The sequence below is a fragment of the Octodon degus genome, unplaced genomic scaffold (genome assembly GCF_000260255.1).
Source record: "Octodon degus isolate 3935 unplaced genomic scaffold, OctDeg1.0 scaffold00096, whole genome shotgun sequence".
In the NCBI taxonomy this organism is placed as follows: Eukaryota; Metazoa; Chordata; class Mammalia; order Rodentia; family Octodontidae; genus Octodon; species Octodon degus.
In genome coordinates, this window is record NW_004524672.1 from 3977808 (window position 1) to 3999272 (window position 21465).

At 35.3% G+C, this 21465-nt stretch overlaps 1 protein-coding gene across 2 annotated transcripts in view; it reads left to right on the forward strand.

Annotated features, from left to right (window-relative positions):
- Positions 1 to 3039: 3039 nt before the first annotated feature.
- Positions 3040 to 21465, forward strand: part of Cul3 (cullin 3) — a 65422-nt gene continuing 46996 nt past the window's right edge. The window contains exons 1-2 of one of the 2 annotated variants that reach the window (XM_023723046.1): positions 3040 to 3115; positions 19416 to 19529. In XM_023723046.1, the coding sequence (XP_023578814.1) occupies positions 3095 to 3115; positions 19416 to 19529 (135 nt within the window). In that variant the 5' untranslated portion in view covers positions 3040 to 3094. Of the gene's footprint in view, positions 3244 to 19415; positions 19530 to 21465 lie in introns of both variants that reach the window. The other variant, XM_023723045.1, reaches the window with a different exon arrangement.

Genomic DNA, 21465 nt, shown 5'->3' on the forward strand with positions numbered 1-21465 from the left:
CGTTCATTATTTAATGCCAAAAGTGTCTTAGTGTGTCTTACTATAACCACAAAATACGCTGTCATCAAACTAAAACCATGTGGCACATATATGGAGTGTTTGAGGCCATAATTATGGGCTGTATCTTTTGTGAAAAACTATGCAGATAATCACATCTTTGCATTCTATATGAATGACATTGTGTGTAGTAGGATATTTGGTAATTATTGGCAACAGTTTAGGTGTTCGCAATTTCTTCTGAAGTCATTTTTAAGTCTCTGGTAGACCTAAGATTTTAGTAGAATTTCACTAAAAGGAAAAGTTGCTCTCTTAAATCATTCCTTTTTAAAAGCTTTTTGGAAAAGATTCAGACAACTTAATTTGATTCATCTGCTTTAAGATCCTCTTGATTTAGAGTTAAGTGGGTATTTTAGAGCTAGGATGAATGAAATTATTGCTTATTGCTTCATCTGTCATAGCCATCTATTTCATTTACGGCTTGGAAAGGACTCCACAAAATCAGTAATTTTTACCAGTTCAGGTAGCATTCACCAAAATGTAGGACTCGCAAAACTTTTTGTGATATAAGAAGGGTTCCTTCGTCATGAAATAGTGAAAGTCATTCATGCAGCAACTGTGCTTATATGTTGTACGGAGATTTTGTTGTTGTAGAGGCTGAGGAATCCAATATTTTTCATTTATTTTATTTTACTTTATTTTATTTGGTACTGGGAGTCAGACTCAGGACCTTGCACGTGCCAGGGAGGCACTGTGCCACTCACTGAGCCATATCCCTGGTCTGAGTAATAAAAAAAAAAAAAAAAAAAAAGAAAGAAAGAGAAGAGAAGAGAAAAGGCCCTGCCTTCATGGAACTGATACTTGGCTTATTGAAGAGAGACCCAAAAAGCAATAAAGACTGTGGGGCTTGATTTCTAAGTTGGCAGTGTGGGTTTGAAAAGGCTGCTATTGGCATTTAGAGTGGGCATTTAAAACTTCATTTTAAGTTGACAGTTGAGTGGAGATTTGAGCTACACAGACACCTGAGGGGACAACATACCAGACAGAATCAGATACGAAGACCTAAGCTAAGCTTGCTTACCTTTCCAAGGAATAGCCAAGAGGCTGGTATGCGAGGAGTGAGAGAACAGGTGAGGGATGAAGGTGATTATGAGATTAAGTAAGACTTGAATGACAGTGTAAGAACCTTTAACTTGAAGAGAAATAAAAGGATTGTGAGAAGATGATTGACATTTGATTTTTGTTTTCAGAAGGTCAGCGACTGCCTAATAATAATAAATCTGAGAAATAGATGATGGCAGTTTGGGCCATGGTGGTAGTATTGGAAGTAGTGAAAAGGAGTTGCATTCGGATGTATTTTGAAGAGACAACAGGATTTCCTGTGGGGTTGGAAGGTGAGAATAAATTTTTTGGACTTAGTACCTGGAATGGTGACGTGCACATTTGCTCAGTAGGGAAAAACTGTAAGGGAAGCAGGCCCAGGGAAAAGATTAGAAATGTTTTAAACTTGGTAAACTGCAGGTGCTTACTAAACATTTAAGTAGAAACATCAGGTAGCTGGATGTGTGAGGTTGATATGCAGGGGAGAGAGCCAAACAGGATGTATAAATTTTGAAATTGACTTGGAGCCATGAGAGTAGGTGAGATCAACTCCATCTAGAAACTAAGGATGGAAAAGACAGAAAAGATGCCTACCACCTGAGCCATAGGAATGGAGATTATGGTGATGAATTAGAATTAGTAAAGCAGACTAACAAGTAGAAACCAGTAAAATACAGAGACAAATGAGGTAACAATGCTTGGAAGCTAAGTGAGCAGTCTTTTTTGAGGACCAAGAGTGATCAGCTCTGTCAGATGTTACTGGATGGGTCAAGTAAGATGGGATCTGAGAATTTGACTACAGTGTAAGACTCAGCAATGTAGAAATAACTGATGCCCTTCTCAAAAAGTTCCAGTATCATGGTAGAGATGAAAGCCTCGATGATTCAAGACATACTGACTGAGACAGTGAAATTTAGTCAGTGATGGTAGAATTCTCCCTCACTCACTATGTTTCCACTGGGAACAAAGGAAGAAATCAGATGGTACTGGTACAGTAGAGGTGTTTGTTAAGTTTTTAAGATGGGAAACTTGACAATTTTGAATGCAAATAGAAACTGTTTGGCAGAAAAGAAAATTACTGATGGTGCTGAGATTGATGGTGTGATTGCCAAAAGATGTCTTTGAATAGATGATTTGGGATGGAAATACTTTGTCAGACTTCCTCTTTCTCCCTCCTCCCCTCTGTGTGTGTGTGTGTGTGTGTGTGTGTGTGCCGCGCGCATGCAAGATCACCTAGGGTTTCAGTTTAAATGCAATTCTGTTTTGGTAATTCTGAAATGTGGCCTGAAAATTTTGCATTTCTAATAAGTTCATGTGTAATATCTGTGTTTCTGGTCCTTACAAAACCTTGGCACTTTGAGCACAAAAACTAACATTTTGGCATAAAATCTCATGCTGTAGTGGAAATGGCTGGTTTGTACAGTGCCTTTTCAAGTTTTGTTTTTCAGTGCAACAGGAAGCAGCAGTCAGGCAAAAAATATAGGAGCTGGTCTGATTTCATCTAGGAAAGTAGAATCAGACTATAAAAGCTAGGTTGTAGACTTTCAGGAAGGGCATATTGGGTTAGTGTTTATGAATTTAAACTGAGATGGATGAAATATAGATGTTTATTTTCAATTAGTAGGAGTAGGTAGGGTATTGGGATTTAGTGTTTTGGAAGGAGCAGAGGGATAGAGCAGGTTAAGTGATTCATGGATATACAAATTGATTTCAAGTGAAGAGTTCTATAGGTAAGAATGAGCCGTCTTAGATTAGAAAAGTTGTAGGCTCTGCAAACTTTAAATGTATCTTTTTATTTCTATTAAAAGAATTTAGCATCCTTTCAAATGGTACAGATTTATGAGTTACATAGTCAAAATATTTACTATATGGATAAATGTACAAAGATTTTTCACCTCTTTTTTTTTTTCTTTCTTTTTTTCTTCTCTTTTCTCTTGGCTATTACAGATGACCATGGATGAAAAATACGTGAACAGCATTTGGGACCTTCTGAAAAATGCAATTCAAGAAATCCAGCGTAAGAATAACAGTGGTCTTAGTTTTGAGGAGCTCTATAGAAATGCATATACAATGGTTTTACATAAACATGGAGAAAAACTCTACACTGGACTAAGAGAAGTTGTAACAGAACATCTCATAAATAAGGTATCCAACTTTAAAGGACTGTTGCTGATACAATATCAAATGTAGAAAATCCTTTACATATTGTGTTGTATTTTGACCAGAAGCCTACAGGAATTACTGTAGTTCATGACTGTATTATAAAACCTCACTCAAAATTTAGAATCAACTAAATCATGATTTCTGTTGAAGGATAAAGTTTGTGATCTGTGTGAAATACATTCTCTATAATGGCAATTAATGAAGCAAATATTCAGTCATTAATAAATGTTTACTAATTACAGGTAATTCTTAAGATGCTTTAATCAGTCCATGTTAGCTTTTTCTGTACATTTGAAAGTAATGAATTAACTTATGTGGTAAACAATTCTATTTTAAAATACAAAGTAGTGGTATGATAACTATAAAATAGCTCTATGATCTCAAAAAGGTATATTTTTTAGTAACAAGTTTTTATAGAACAAACTGCAATTTAAATTTATTTGAGATTGCTACAATATCTTGCTTTGATTATAAAAAGGAGAATTACAGCTCTTGTATGGTATTAGGGTATTCATTTTTAAAATTTTACTTTTAAAAAGTTTTATGGATATATTGAACTCTTATGTACCTTTCGCCTAAATATACCAGTTACTAATTGTGCCTCACAGTCTTTCTACTGGTAATTGTTATTTACTATTATCATCAGTATATTTTTACTGAGCAAGTAGAGAATAACTTTTAGATTTTATTTCTCCTAAAATACCTGGTAACACTTTTCTTTAAGAAGGACATTCTTAAAAAAAAAAGGACATTCTTTTATGTAACCAGAAAACTATAATCTTAATTAGGCAACTTTATAATGTTACACAGTACATACTCAAATTTCACCAATTGTTCTGTGTAGCCTCTATGGTAATTTGTTTTCTGATCCAGGATCGGATCCAGGATCATGTACTGTACTCAGATCTTCAGCCTTTCTTTGTCTTTCAGCCCATTGACATTTTTGAAGAGTATAGTCTAGTTGTTTTGTAGATTGTCCCTCAGTTTTTGGTTTGTCTGATTGTTTCCTCATGACTAGTTTCAGGTTATGCATTTTTGGCAGGAATAATACATAAGTGATGTTGTGTCCTCAGTGCATCACATCAGGAGGCACATGATGTCAGTTTATCCCATTATTGGTGATGTTAACTTTGATCACTTGGTGTCCGCCAGATTTCTCCACTGTGAAGGTACCATTTTTCCCTTTGTAATTCATAAGTAATCTGTTCAGTTTTATTTTGAGACTGTATGAATATCCTGTACCCCCAGAAACTTCCATGTGATGGTTTCACCATTCATTGATGATTCTTGCATGAATCATTAGTACTGTGGTGGTTGCAAGATAGCAACTTTGTATTTCTATTCTTCCTTCTATAATTCCTTTCTCTCAAAGGAATGAGCCAAGGAATCTAGTATTTCATGAAGCACAGTGATTGTATTCTTCATTCAGTCAGCAGTCTTGTTAAGTGCCTGCTGTACACAGCTTTAAATAAAAATATAGTGAATTCAGGGATATTATACTGGGGTTGTTTTTACTGTAATGTCAGAAATGCTGCACATTTTAACTGTGAAGCATTATAGAGTTAAGTGATACATGATTTGGTGATAGATAACTTAGGGATTGAAATGGAGAGATTACTGTGGGAGGTAAGATTTTGTGAGAAAGAATGAAATAACTTGAGAGCCTTTAAATATTGGGGGATAGAAATGAATAATGTGGAAGACATTAGGAGAGCAGATTGTAGATAGCATATGATTATATGGAGATGAATTGGTTACGTGTAGGCGGCAAATGGGGTTTGATTGAGGTATCTAATAATTAAGAGGTTTAGTGCATTACAGTGTTAACAAAGGTGGTATGGAAACAGATTGTAGAAAAATGTGAATGTTTGACTAAGTAATTTGGAGTAAACAATGGAGATTTTTTTGTATTTTTAAAGTGTGTAATGTGACAACATTTGAAGATGATGACAATGATAAAGATGTAGACTAGGGAGGACATTCACTAGAAAAAGGTAAGGGTAGAAATTAATGAATGTTGGTAGAAATTCTGAAGTAAGATTAGGTGGAATTTGATTACTGTACAATTGTGGTGCCACCAGTGGAAATACTGTGAAGTTGTAGCAGCCACCTGATTTGAGATGAGTGGAGGAAATAACCAAGTTTTGTTTCAGATTATATTGAAAGATTTTATGGTTGGAAAATACTGTAGAAATAATTTCACATGTGAGGAAAATTGAGTATGAAACCCAAAAAATACTCAAGTTTTAGAGTTAGAGTAGGAACTAAGAGCTAAATACGGAGAGTTAGCATTTGGTAACTTTTACTAAGGACTGTGTTAGATTTTAGAGAATGGAAAATACAGAGCCAAAGGAGTAATATATGGCAAATAGTTGGAGAAATAAAAAAAGACATTTTAAAAATGAGGCACTAAAAGTGAGAGGAAGAGAGTAGAATAGTTTTCTTTAAAGCTACTGAAGGGTAGATTGGGGCACCAGAGTCTTTAAATACAGAAAGAATATGGGATTAAGAGCAACAGAAATAATTTAGAAGAGGATGTCCTCACCTTTGCTAGAGGTTGGATAGGGAATCATAATATGAGCATAACTAAGACTTACATAAGGTTTACTGTTTTCATATAAAGTTCTCCTGTTTTCATATAAACTAATTTCACTAGAGTCACAACCCAGTGCTCTTGGTACAGAGGAAGAAACTGAGGCACAGATAATCATTTTGTTCAGATGCACGTAGTTACCTGCCAAGGTGGAATTATCCAGGCAGTGTCTGCACAGGCTGAGCCCTTGACTTCTCTATAGATCTGCTCCTGGAACAGAATGAGTTGATCACCCTGCAGCGCATACACAGAAACTGGGGTGAGAAAGGAGTTTCAAGATGATTTACTGTTTATAAAGCTGTAGACAATTCTGAATTTCATGTATATAGAAAAGAGTTGAAAATAATATCTGAAATATTTTCTTTCTAAAACTTGTATGAATCTGATAAATGGTCCATCTTCTAGGATATGAGTTGAAGAGACTTCAAGTAACCCTTGTGGGAAATAGCCTAAGAAACTGACAAGTGAGCAAAGAGATTTTAGTAGGAGTTGGCCAGCATGTCACTCTACCCACCTTTTTAAAGAACTGCTTTGCAATTTGGGCATAAGTGTAGAAGCTCATGTAAGAAGTGAGGCCAGAGCTTGAGGTCAGCATTTAACTGTATGATTTTTAGACTTGAGACATGGTCTAGTAGATATTAAAGTCATGTAAACAGTAATTCCATGAAAATTTTAAGAGTTTAGTAAGTTGCTTTAGTAAAGAATCCAGTGTCTAAGTTTAACTGTTGACTTAGTTTGGGTGATTATAACATATATCGTAGACTAAATAGTTTAAATACCATACAGTTATTTCTCACAGTTCTGAAGGCTGGGAACACCAAGCTCAAGGTGTCTGCAGGCTCAGTTCCTGGTGAGGGCCCTTTGCTTGGTTTGCGGTTGCACTTTTCCTCACTGTATCTTCACACGGCAGTGTGCTTCTAAAGGCTTTCCCTGCGCTGATGATCAGGCTTCAGCGTATGAATTTGAGGGGGACACAAACATTCAGTAGTCCATAACAACTAAATCGATGGAGTTCCTCACAGTATATTCTTTAAGAGATGCATTTTATTTTTGAAACCTCTGCTGGTGTCCATGCTTTCATATTAGTTTTCCCATTTATTTGATTTTTATTTATGTAAAAATGTTAATAAGCACCAGTACAAACACAGTACTGCTTTAAAGTGGAGACTGCCAAAAAAGAAATTAACTGTCAGGCAGGGGCAATGAATAGTAGCTCAGAATGTGTGACATAGGAAGCATCAGTTTGTTCTATCTGGGGGACTCTGGTGCTTAAGTGGAATCAGTACCTCTTGTCTCTACATTTTACCTTTTGAATAGGAAGTAAGAAAATGGTTCAGGATTCTCTGGTATAAAATACCTGCCTACTCTAGCAGAATATACACATTTTTGTGATTTGAAAGCGACAATGTCTGATCTGTTCATCAGTTTTTGTTTTTGTTTTTGTTTTTTTACTTTGGCTGGCTCAGCCTGCGTTAAGGGTGGGTCTGGTAAGGCACGTGGAGGTGGGGTTTGAACCACAGTATCCTGCCCCGACTGCATTTACCTGAGCAGGCACTTAACAACTGAGCTAACTGGCAGACCCCCTTTTGAGTGGTTTTGTTTTGTTTTCTTGTTCACTATTTTTGAAAGTTGAACTGGCCAACTGACTTAAATATGTGAACTTTTAGTGCTGTGCTATAGATAGTCAGGACATGTATACCTTTTCACATTCAAGAATTAGTAAGTATCATTTTATATAGAATCAGGACTGGTTTTTAAATATGGTTTGTTGGGACTTTAATTTTGGAGTGAGAATAGTGAATATTCCTTTCCTCCCCCCTTTTTGGCAAAACAGGAGTACAAACAAACAAGGCAGATGAAGGGGTTATTTCAGAAAGGATACTTCTTGAGAGTTGAAGTTGTCTATTATTGAATTTGGAAGTAAGTTCCCAAAATTGAGGCAGAGCACAGAAAATTCAAGTGTTGTTTCTCTGAGTTAACTTCTGGTTATCCTTCTTGTTTCTAGAAGAAAGTCTCCTTTTGGGAAATTCAGACCCAAAGGAACTCGGTGAACTTCTCAAGGCCTTAAGGAAAACAGGGAATATGCCTTGCCATACGAGCAGATTTGTCTTACTTTGCTAAACATGAATACACTTCGGTTTTCAAGGGGACTTTTTCATTGGTTTTGCTTTTCATTCTAAGTTAACTTAAAGAAAATGACTTGGAAAGTATGGTCGTATTGGATGGGAAAAGTTTAGAAACTTTCTAGATTTTTCAGACCTTTACATCATTTTATCAGAGCCTCAAACATCTTTGTGAGCCTCATCACAGAATTTAGTATTCAAAAACGTTTATGTCAGGCTCTTGAGTTAGAGATTATATTGGTAAATAGAACACATCTGATCTCTCCAGTCATGGAGTAGGTAATGTTTAGTTATAAAATAATAATAAAAACAGGATACAGTATTAGGGGAAAATGATGAGTAAATAGGTCAATGAGAGGTTGCTCGCAAGGAAGGGAGTTGTAGAGCAGCGCAGACCCAGGAGCAGCTGCTTTCTGTGAAGACTCAGGCAGCCACACATTTTCCTTTACTCAGCTCCTTAGTTTTTCTGTAGTATTTTGGAAGCAGCAATAGAGCATACAAACAAAGAATTGCAGTAAAATTTTATTTTTTAAAAAAAGGCAGCACAGCAGTCTTTGTCCATTCTTGGAGTAGAAATGTTGGGGGAAAAAGCCTTTTGTGAGTGAAGAGTTAAAAGTTGGTAGTGGGCAAGAAAGGGTACTGTGATGCTGGAGAAGCAGAAACCCTCAAGCCAGACCTTGCAGCCATGGGAGAAGTGCTTGGTACTCAGTTAAGTGTACGGTAAATTTTCATGCAAAGTTTTAAGCAAGTCAAATGGCATGCTGCAGTGTAGGTTTTTAATTAAAATATTTCCCTGGCTGCTATGTGAAAAATAAAGTTAGAAGACTCAGGAGTTAAATGAGGGACCAGGAAGGGGTTAAGTGGAACTCCAGTGTTTTGATACTGGTGATGGAGAAAAGTTTTCTGATTCAAGAAATATTTCGCATGTAGAAAAAAACATTACCTGTTGATTGATTTATAGAGAAGAAGAAAAAGGAAGGAATCCCTTTTCTAGACTTTTGACCATTGGACAGCCAGCTAGGTGATTCCATTTAGTGGTAGTGCCAGGACCTATTGCCAGGTGTGGACCATTTTTCAAAGAAAGATTCTTGCCAGGCATGCTGGCACACTTGGGAGGCTGAGGCAGGAGGATCATTGCAAGTTCAAGATCAGCCTGGGCTACAAAGTGAGCTCAAGGGCAGCCTGAACTATATAGTGAGACCCTGTCTCAAAGAGGAAACAAATAAAAAAAAAAAGATTGTTGCTTCAGGTGCATGTGTAGGAAATGAGTGAGTTAGACAGATTTTTGAAAAGCATCCTATTGAAAGGAATTTGGGTCTTAGTCTGTTGGTTGAAGGTGCAGTTGTTTTTAATCTTAAAAAAAGATTGAGATAGAGAAGATAGAGTGAAATGTTTTGTTTTCCTACTGTCTTAAAATTTTTCCTCAGTTACAGTTGTTGGGAGAAACTGAGATCCTCTCTGTGTTGAATAAGTGTGTTACAATTATGTGTGGTTACAGGAGTCAGAAGGGGACAACAAGGGCTGTGAGCTCAGTACGAAATCCCTTCATGAATGTTACGTGAGGAAAGCGGCCTGAGTAGTAAAAGGTTCTTGCAAAAGAAATAGAGACAACTTTGGGATAGGATAGGGAGAATAAAGACAAGAATATAGTCATCATGAGATATGAGCAACATAGAAAGTTGAGTGACTTCTACTTTGAAAGGATTGAGAGAGAGGTTGGGAAAATGCACTGTAGGGGTGGTTATCCATCCCTGTTTTGTTTTTATTGTAATTGTTAGTGATACTGTTAATATTAAAGAGGCAAATAAATGAGCTAGGGATTTTTTTTATCTTCATCTCTTGGGCCTTGTATGTAATCTGAATTTAGCTGTCTGTTGAAACGAATCTCTGAGAATAATCAGCTAAAATTGTCTATTTTTTTCATGTGGGGGTAATACCCTTACCTGTCAGTGTTACTTTCTTACCACTTAAAAGCAGTGTGCTTTGGGGGGCTGTATACCTCTGTTTTGTTTTTTCTTCTTTTCTTATCCATCTTTTGCCCCTTTGTTTAGTTTTGAGATTAGAATGTGTCAGTCTTCTGGAACCAAATTGTGATTTTTGTGAAATAAGTGATACTTTAGCTTGTTTTCATGGTATTCAAGAAAACAAAGACACTAGTTGCCATATTGCCATACTTTACATATTTTACTGCTGGGTTGTCAGTTTCCTTGTATTAAGTAGTACTAGTGATGTAATAGCTTTTAACATATATTCCTCTTATTTTTACTATTGGGAATGGAGTATTCAAAAAAATGCTAATTCATAGCAGGGTTGTCCTGTGGCATATTTCCAGTTTTTCTTACTGCATTCCTTCTCAACCAATAAGAAGCTACTATTTTTCATGGTACTGTATTCCACTGAGAGAAATCCTGATTTTTTAAGAAGTTTTATCTCATTTTTTATTTATTTGTTTTGTATTTTTTTTAGGGAGGGGTCTACAGGGTGTTCAGGGTCTCACTACTAGATCGGACTTTGAGTGATTCTCCTGTTTACAGCCTCCCAAATGCTGGGTTTACAGGTGCACACCCAGTCTCAATTGCAGTTTCCATTGTCTTTCCCCCCACCCCACACCCTGGGGGAGGGGGCGGGGCCAGCACAGCAGGCCTAACCCCCAGCCCCTGTGTCTTGCAAGCACTTTAATCTGCCGAGCTATTTGACTGGCCCTAAGAAGTTTTACATTTGTACTAAGATTGCATTTTTTAAAAAATACCACATTTAGATCATTTTCTCTTAATATGTAGTAGATTATCTTTATTTATGAAATTATGACAATACATTGTCTTAACCTCTTTTCTTTGCCTTTACTTTGAGTCTCATGACATCTTTTGAGGTTATATGAATGCTAATACTGTTAGGCTTCCCTGTTTCACCCACAGAGTTAGATGAAGTGGACAAATGCATTGTGTGTCCCATAATGCTTTGCACCTTTGCTTTTTTGGAGGCAGTTAAAAATATGTCAGTTTGTGGAAAGATTTTCATGTAGTCTCTTAAACAAGAGAATAAATGACTGATATTAAGACTTCATCTTTAAGAGCTTTATTTTGGATATTTAATGCAAAGAGGGAGGATGCAAACATTTAATTTAGAAATTTACAATAATAAGTACTTTGTGAAGTTGTTAAAATTATGTTATTGTGTAGATTCATAAAATTGCTTCTAGAAAGATCATCTTATAGCCATCAGTTTTTTTTTTTTTAAACTGAAGTGGCTATTTAGTTCAATCCCCAGTACTGCCCCCCCCAAAAAAAAATGAAGTGGCTATCATATTGTTGCATTAAGGATTCTAATAGTTTTTTTGTTGTTGTTTTTTTTTTTGTTTTTTTTTTTGGTGAAACCGGGGATTGAACTCAGGCCCTTGCACTTGTCAGGGAAGCGCTTATTCCACTGAGCCATCTCCCCGGCCCTCTAATAGTATTTTTTGATTGAGACCTTTGTTCTTAAAATTAGAGAAAAATGAGTGATACTGTCAGTTTGACAAATAGAAATGAATTTCATTCATATATCTTATCATTAGTTTTGGGGACCTTTAAAAAGGCTACAGAGTGTAAAATTAATTTTCCTAGCCTTACTAAAAGTTCACTTTGAAATACAGAAATCAAAAGATGGTACAGATGCAGGGACCAGGATTTGATGCTTGGCGTGCTGTGCTGGCCCCAGTCCTGAGGCACACTGAGATGGTGATTGAGACTGTGGCACACACCTGTAATCCCAGTGCTTGGGAGGCTTGAAAACAGGAGAGTCACTGTGAGTCCAGTCTGTATAATGAGACCCTGTAGACCCTGTACTAAATACATTTTTTTTAAAAAAAGATTATTAATAGTGTTACGAAAGACAGCATCTTTCACCAAGTTTATATTGAATATACAAATTTGTGATTGTAGTTTAACTACATTAAACACTAAAGTATGAGATAAAGAGTTCCTTTCAGTCATGTAGAATTTTTGTTCTTTACAGGAGTGATAAGTGTCTGTAATCCTTTGCCATTGCTTCATGCCATATGATTATTATAATTAGGGGTTTTATCTAAAAATGGCAAAACATGTTTAACACTTTAAAGTCAGAAATTCTCAGGGCTAGGAAAAGAGCTATGAAGTTGTTTTAAAATTCTTTGTGTTGGGCTAAGGAGATAGTTCAGCAGTCTAAGCACCTGCCTGCGGAGCACAAGGACCCGAGTTCAGTCCTTGGTACCGCATGGTGTACTGGCCTTGTGCTGAGTAGGCCACTGAAACCGGGCATGGTGGTAATCGGAGCACTGGGCATCACCATGAGTCTGAGCTGCATGGTGAGGCCCTGTGGCAAATAGATAAATAAATGATTAAAAAAAAGTCTTTGTGGTGTATTGGGACAGATGGATTTGTTTGTACCTCATAGCTTTGTTCCTGTTGAGTCACTTTTGTGGTCAACCACTTTTATTGTGAGGTTTGTGGCATTACTCTGTGATAGATGGAACATTTTTTGAGATCTTACTTGGCATTCCTTGAAAAAATAACATTTATATAACTGGCAAAATTAGTAAACTGACATAGCCCCTGACAACATGATTATTGTAGCACTCAAATTTAAATGGGGGGGCATGTAGGTTATTTTTATAGATAATGGAAGATACTGCATGTTTATGTGTCATACTGGCTTCATAAGGTGAAACAAAGTGACTTGATCAAAGTCCTCATTAGTAACCATCCTAGCCACAGTTTTTCCACAAATACTAGTTTATTATTTTAGCTTCTAGATGGTTATTTTAGATTCCTAGAAGGATACATCTTTTCAGTTGTCATAACTCTTACATGCTTTTTTTTTCTTTTAACACACCCCAATCCTCTTGTATTGTGGTTTTACTAGATGGTTTTTCAGTGTAGTATTATGCTGTTTAAAAATTTCTGCACTTTACAGATTAGTGTATATTTTTATCAAATATTGTCCTCTAAGTTCTCAATTTTTAGTATTGATATTATCACGAATTATATGGCTCTATACTAGTTCCTTCACTGAACTTATACTTCATTTTAAAAGTGATGATTTCTTCATCTTACCTAGACATTTAATTAGGACTGACTGTCTGGGATTTTGCTCCAGACATTGAAATTTAAAGACAAAATAATTGAGTTAATGGTTAAAATTGTATGTGTTGAAGGTTGTGGGTTACTAGGCAGAATAGCATGTTCTTCAGCTCTGCATCTAGCCCAGGAGCTGTGGGCTCAGGCTGCTTCCTTATCTCAGCCCACAGAGAGTTCTGGAAATGAAGAGCTGCGGGCAGAGACAGCCTCCGCTTCTGGCCTTGCTCCTGCCTGCTGGCTGTCGTCCTTGCCTGAGCCTCTTGCCTTCTCCTTAACAGTAGTTGTTATGTCTCATAGTATGAATTATCAGGGAACAGTATTTATTATATCATTAAAAGTAATTTCCTTTTAACTTAATAATTACAGTTTAATCTTTCTTAAGGATATAGTTCAAAGTATAAAAAATCCTATTCCCATAAATAAAGAATGTAGTATGCAAATTTTAATTATTGAAGAGTGGTTTATGGTTTGATACATTCAAGTTACTGGTCATTGTTAGGTATCTAAATTGTTCGTATGAATAAAGCTTATGGTGTTATAGTTTATGCTATATTTTTAAAAGGGCTTTTTTTTTTTAATGAAGGACCCCCCCCCCCTTTTTTTTTTTTCCTTTTGGCCCATTTAACCTGCTCTGGAGGCAGGGCTGGTATGGCATGTGGTGCCAGGGATTGAACCACAGACCCCTGCTCCTGCCTAAGCTTGCTTAAACAGGTGCTTTAGACTGCTGAGCTATCTCACCACCCCTGTGGACCCATATATTTTTAAGAGGACTTAACCTTACAATCGTTTTTTTTTTAATCATTTTAATTTTTAAATGCGAATTTTAAAAATTATATAAGTTTAATATGTATGAACTTTTTCATTTGTAGGCCTTCGAATTTTAGTATGTATCAATTTGGGTAGCCACTGTCGCATTGAATATAGAACTGTTGCTTCACCCTAGAAGACTGCTTGTAGTCACATCCGTATTGTAGATTCCTTATAGTAGTCTTTTCAGACTCACATCCTCCTCATACCCCAGTTCCTGATCCTGTCTTTGTTATTTAGTCTAGTTTTGTATTTCTCAGAATACCATGTGTATAGAAACATGATTGAACTTTTATTATTAGTTTGTTCTTTTATGGCTAAGTGATGTTTTACCACAACCAGTGGCTCTAACATTGGAAAACTAAAAAAAAAAAACAAAACGCATACAACTAATATCATGTAATCAAGAGTTGGATCATATGATTATGCTGCAGTTTGCTCATCTGTTTACCCATGTACTTGTTGAAAGACACTGTTTGGCTTTTTGTGATTTTTTTCTAAGTAGAGCTGAGTGAACATCTGTATACAGATCTTTTTGTGTGAATGTGTTGTTGGGTCATACGGTAAATGCATATTTAAATTCATAAACACTGACAGACTTACTGTAAGGCTGTACTAGTTTGTGTTCCTATCAGCAGGTGGTAGTTGTAGAAGCTTGTAATTTGTCAGCACTTGATACTGTTAGCATATTTAAGCCATTCTGATGAGTGTGTAATAGTATCTCACCGTGTTTTTAGTTTGCTTTTCTCTGGTGGCTAATGTTGAACCTTCTGTTCAGATGTAAAATTACTTTCTGAAAATCCTTTTGCTTGAGGTGTTTCTGTGCAAGTCTATTACCCATTTAAAAGTTGAGCTGTCTGCTTTTTTTTTTTTTTGGTGGAACCGGGGATTGAGCTCAGGCCCTTGAACTTGCTAGGCAAGTACTTATTCTACTGAGTTAGCTCCCCAGTCTCTTGTTTGCTTTCTTTCCTGAATTTTAAGCTTTTTATGCTGGAAACAATTTATTTAGGTTATCTTCCCTTACTTTCCTTCTCATTTCCTTTCCCTTTCTCTTTTCCTTTTTCAAGTGTCTATAAAACAGTTGTTTTTATTTTATTGTTGTTTTTTGTTTTGTGGTACCAGGGATTGAACTCTGGACCTTGCCCTTGCCAGGCAGGTGCTTGCGCCCCTGAGCTATATCTCTGGCCCAGTTGTTTTATTTTATAAATTATGTTTTTCAAGCTAGGTTGGAAATTGCTTATCATTCTCAGATGATACGTTATAATGTAAACATTTCCTTTATTATGGTTCTTTGGAAATATGGTATGACTAGATATTATCCTTCTAAAGCAAAGGTTAGTGTTAGGGTTTAATCAGTGGTTTAACAAAAATCAGCATTTAGAATTACATAAATACTACTAAAACAGTTCAAAAATACTTATGTTGAAGAACCTATAAAAAGAGAAGGACTGGAAATGGCACCTGTAGCTCTTTTATCATGCGATTATGATTCACTACAGGACGTGGATGTCAGACTGCATTTGCCTTAATGACCTTAAATGGCCTTTTTTTAACACACAAAGATTATCTTTGCATTTTGTGTGGCCCCAAGTAGACTCTTTCAGATCAGTTTTATATTTACATCAAAACTGAATAGAGAATGTACAGAGGCTACACACACACATACACACAATTTATGTGTTTGTGGCATGTACAGTCAGTACACCTACGTGGACATACTGTTGCCACTTAGAGTTCAGAGTTCACTTAACTTTTGCTGTGAACCCATTTGTGGGTTGAGACAAATGTATATTGACAGTTTGGCTTTTCATTAATTTTAAGAATATTTTGGATAATAGTACCCTATCAGGTATGTCTTTTGCAAGTGTTTTCTGTTAGCCTATAACTTGTCTTCCAGTTTTGGCTAAAATCTATTTTTAAAGGCTCACATGATTGTGATTCACTACAGCACGACCCATCATCAGATGCTACCTCTTTTGCAAGGCTGTGCATAGCCACCAGTTCTTGGCTGCTCATTTCCTTTCATTCTAGTTTTTTGGCATTGTCACTTTTTTCATGTTTCAACTTGTCTCCACCTTCAAATTACAACTCTTCGTGTTCACAGCCTTATTATATTTTCTTTCATAATAGTAATAATGCAAATAGCATTTAATCTGTAGGCTCATTTGGTTCTGGTCCCACTTCTGTGGTAGGGTTTACCCTTTGCATTGCTGGTCCAAAAAGTAACAGTGATTTTATTAGAGGATGATATTAACAATATATTACCCCCTACATACACCTGTTGTGTCACCTTTTCAGTGCTTTTTGGTGATATTTTTTAAAAATAAGGTTAATTTTTTAAATTTATATTTTACATGCCAACTGAACATCTTTTACATAGCACATTTTAATCTTTATCAAGGTTTAAGTTTCATGTTATTCTTGCTGTTACACTCTGTATGTTTGAAAAAGTACTCATTTTTCTGTGGTAATGTTAAAGGAATTTTTTGCACAGTCCTCTTGATCACTAACAAGACATTGCAACAAGTGTATATAAGGCTTTTATTTTGTTTTTACTCACATGTTTGTATGTATATGCACATTAAAAATTAAATTCAAAATTCACCCTGGATAATACTTATTTTCTAATTATTAGTGAATTATCAGGATAATTTTGAAGTATGGTACAAGTAATATAATCATTTATAATGCCTGCTAGTTGATCTCATTTTTATTTTGCTGAAAGGCATGTATAAATTATAAATACTACCCCAGATACTTGATATATTTCATTCTAAAGTATATAATCAGTGATGTTAGAAAATGAGTTTCATAATATTAATTTTTTATTTAATTGATTAGTTTTTCATTCATTTTGCAAATGTGCCAAGTGCTTTTGGAAATCATTTCGTGATTGGAAACATGTTCCAGAATCAGAATGATTTTAATACAATTTACATTCAGCCTGATTTTTTAACAGTTATACACAGGTTTACTTACATCCTTAACAATCACTACTTGACTAGCTGTTTGGAATAATAGCTTTATTTTGTATGTACTGTTTTCTCTAGCCTTGTTACAATTTTAATTTAATTACTCACACCTATAATATTCAAATAATGGAACTTAACAAGAAAAGGGGATACAGATGAATGTCCATTTTGTATCTGTGTATTCAAAGTGGTTAGGATAGATATATAGTTACATTCTCTCAATAAATACAGGGATTTGTTCTAATGGTGTTTGTAAATAGGATATCATGTCCGCATCTTGTATAGCAATTAACCATTAGGAAGAATGTATGCAATGTGTTAATTATTGAAGCTGTCTTACCAATTTGGTTTGAGACTGTCTCATTGCTGTTTGTTTCTCAATAAAATTATTGAAAAAAAATGTTAAAAAAATTTAATTGTTGCTCAAACTTTACTGATTCACTGAAAGTCTGAAGCTTGGAGAAGAATTTTGTAAAAAGACGCATTTTTAACTTACTGTCTTTTAGTTTTAGCTAAATATATGATTTACATCATACAATTCCCATAGTTAATAATTTGAAACTAATTATCTATTTGCATATAAGTATTTAACACAGTACTGTCAGCTGTGCAGAATGGATGTTCATCATTTTTAATATAATTAAATATTTATGATGTAATATGTATTAAGTTACAGAGAGCTTAGGTTATTCTTCTGAACAAAAGATTACATAAATGTGTAGTATTTCAACCTAGGAAGTATAATGGTTTTTATACCATACATTTACTATTAGGTATATTATTTCATCAATAAAATCTAGTGACCTTTTACTCTAACATGTAAGAAAAAAATTAGGTGTGGCTTTTTCAGTTTTAATTTTCTCATAAGGAAGTATATGTTCTTCAGATCTTTGACACTTCTAACCACTGCTCATTCTTTATCTCCGCTGAAAGGGCATTTTATTCACATGAATTTATAAGTCAGATGTTTAGTTATGTGTGTATCTCAGTACACATTTGAAATAGTTCATATTTTCCAGAAAGCCTAGTGACTTCAGATTCTCCCTAACCTAGGAAGGTTTAACAATTAGTACAGATTGTCATAAAGAATGGAGATAACATGGTGTCTCTTCAGACTGGAGTTATTGAGAGTTGAGCTTGGCCATGGTTGGATTTGAGTAACTGGAGAGGTTGGCGATATAGTATAGTATCTGTCCCTTCACTCCAAGACCCTGTGGGTACCATAATCTGTGGATGCTCTGTTCTCTGTGTAAAATGGTATATTTGTATGTACTTTATATCTTCTGTATACTTTGAGTCATCTCCAAATGACTTATCTAAAACAATGTAAATAGCTGTTCCATTATTTGGGGGAATAGTGAGAATGATTGAAGATCTGTACATGGCTCGATACAGACACATCTTGTTCACCAGATATTTTCACTGCATAGTTAAATCTGGTTGTAGAACTCATGGACACAGAGGCTCAACTGAAATGTTTGGAACTTGGGGAAGGCTTAGGGGAACTTAAGGACTGCTTCATAAAAGTAAAACCAATGTCTGGATTCTGCTGTTAAGGCAGCTAGTCTTTCCATTGGGCTGATAGGAATGTTCAGTACTAAGTAAGTAGCCTCTTTGTTAAAGAAGAGGGTAATTCAGCTTGTGGGTTGTGGAAAGGAATTCTTGAAGTTTGAGTAGTCTTTTATTAGTACTGGATTATTAGTAGGGAATTTCATACTCAAGAGTATTTTGTGTACAAAAGCAGGTGTCCTGAAAGTCCTTACCAAAGTGAATCACACTATCAGAAGATTGGGGTGAAAGAAATGGCCTTCAGTACAGTAGGCATGATTTGAGTGGGAGGAACATACGGAAAAGATAAAAATGCTGCCACATAGAGGCATTTACAGTTGGCATAGGGTAAAGAAGTAGAGAGTTTATTGTAATACAGTGGTCAGCAAAAGACCACTGTAGAGATGAAATTTGAATAAAACAGAGTGAGGAAGAAAGCACTACAAATTGAGAAGGAGATATGGCATAGCACAAGTATTTGTAGTTCATGTTCATTGAGTGGTTTTCAAGTGCTAGGCATTGTCTTATGTGCACTACTAGTGTGCATTCCTACAAAAATGATACTATTTCACATGTAAGAAAACTGTGGCCCAGAGATTTAATAATTTGTTCAAAGTCACAGTGCATCAAGGAGCTAGAATTAGTTTAGGTGGTATTATTTGGAGACAGGAGAAGAGGAAAGTAGGAAGCTCTGTTGAAGCAGAAGCTTAGGGTAGGTTATAGGGCTATGAAGTTAAGTATAAGAATCTAGGATTTTATGCTAAACATAATGTTAGGTGATTGGAGGGTTTAGTAATGCCCAGTAGGTGGCTTTATAATTCTAAAAGTCAAGAAAGAAATCTGGACTCTACATGCACATTTGATTCGTCTGTGTATATAGGTTATAGCTGAAACAGTTTCTACTGGCCTGTAACATACTTGTTCGATTTAAAATTAAGGATTCTTTTTACTGAACAGATATGTATGCATGTATATATATTTTATGTGTAAACAAACTAATGAACTGTTCTGTTAATAGGTGAGAGAAGATGTACTAAATTCATTGAATAACAACTTTCTTCAAACACTAAATCAAGCTTGGAATGATCATCAGACAGCTATGGTCATGATTAGAGACATACTAATGTACATGGTAAGTGGAGGGTTTTTTTGTAGTTTTCATTTCTTTAAGAAATTAAGCACTTAAAAACAAAGGCTGTCAAATTTAGTTATATGACACATCTGAGTGTGAAATGCTGCTTTTATTTTTGTGTCTTCAATAGTATTTCCTCTATTACCAGTCTTTTTTTATTATTAAAACAGAAAAATTACAAGTGATACATAACTTCACTTAACATGATATGAATTTCACAATATTTGTTGTAATGCATAGTGTTGTCTTCCAACTAGTTTTTCGTATTACCAGGTATATGCATGCAAATTGGAAGAAAGAAAAATATATAAGAAATTAAGAGAAAAAGATCAAAGAATTTTAAAAAAAAAAAGATCAAAGAATTGAAAAGAGGAGACAAAACAAATTAAGCATTAAGTGCTCTTTTCCATAGACAAGCAGAAATTCACAGTGCAGTTGTCTTAAACCATCCAGCTTACATACATAAATACATCTCTTTCTTCCAAGCCTCTCTTGTTAAGGTCCAGTCTTAGCCTATGGAAGTAAAACTCTTGTTCACATAATTATAGAATGATTAGGATGGAAAAATTAAAGAGAATGACTTATTTATTTATTTTTTAATATTTACTCCTTGTTCTTTAAAAAACAAGATGTTTGGGGCCAGGGAGATAGCTCAGTAGAATAAACACTTGCCTGGCAAGCACAAGGGCCTGAGTTCAATCCCCGTTTCCACCAAAAAAACAAAACAAAACAAAACAAAACAAAACAAAAAAACCCATGATGTTTTTTAAAGATCTTCTTACCATCTCTTAAAGGTAATTAAAATGACAAACACAAGAAGTGAAAGCTGAGCATTCTCTTACAAGTTTCTAATTTCTGTGTTCTGTCTTCAGTGGCTTATAAATCTTAATTATTATTTTTCTAATAATTATAAATATCTGGCATCCAGCTCTCCTACTAGTACATTTTTGCAGTGCATCATTGTACCTGGTCTTGTGTAAGGCTAGTGGCTTCTTCAAGATGTATGCTATTTTTTACCTACTAGAGCTGTTTTCATTTTGTCACTCAGGAGAAAGATCCCAGTAAGCATGACAGTTTAGAAAATAAGGGCTTGATTTAAGTTGTTCAGCAACTTTCAGGGAGATTGCTTTTTTTTTTTTTTTTAATGTATTTAGTACAGGGTCTCACTACACAGATGGAACTCATAGTGATTCTCCTGTTTTCAGTCTCCCAAGCGCTGGGATTACAGGTGCACACCACCACACCACAGTCTCAATCACCTTCTCAGCATGCCAAGGGGATGGGGCCAGCACAGCACACCCAGGATTGAACCCAAGGCCCCTGTGTCTACCTAAGCAGGCTCTTTAATCCGCCTATATGGCTGGCCCTAAATTCTTAATTTTTTAAAAAATTATGTAATTATAAAATGAATCTAAATTCCTTTTAATTATTGCATCATTGAAGAATTAAGTTTAATGATTGGGATTAGACACTGGTTTTCTTCTATGACTTTACTCTCTTCAGTTTTTAGTTTTGACTTTCAGCTTCAGTGAAGTGTGAGAGCTTGTCCTAATTTCTTTTACTTAATAGACAAAAGCAAAATTAGGATAGAATTTCCAATGAGAACAAATAGCTATAAGGTTTTTTTGTTCTGAGTGAATTCATTCAAGCCTTTCTGGCCTGGTTTTGCAAGGCCTTAGTGGCAAGAGGATCAAGGAGAGGCTACTTAATTTTTCAGAAAGGTAATAAAAGGTGTAACAGATTACTCTGCTTTTTCTCAGTGTCATTTTTCCTTGTCAGGTTATAGATTCACTATGTTCTCATTTTGAGAGTAAAAATGTGATATGTGAAATCATGTATCATAATGTCTAGCATATACTATAATGTGAAATAAGTTGACTTGGTAATATTCTCTTTAAATTTTTGATTTGGTAGTTTTTAAAAGTCTATGCTAAGT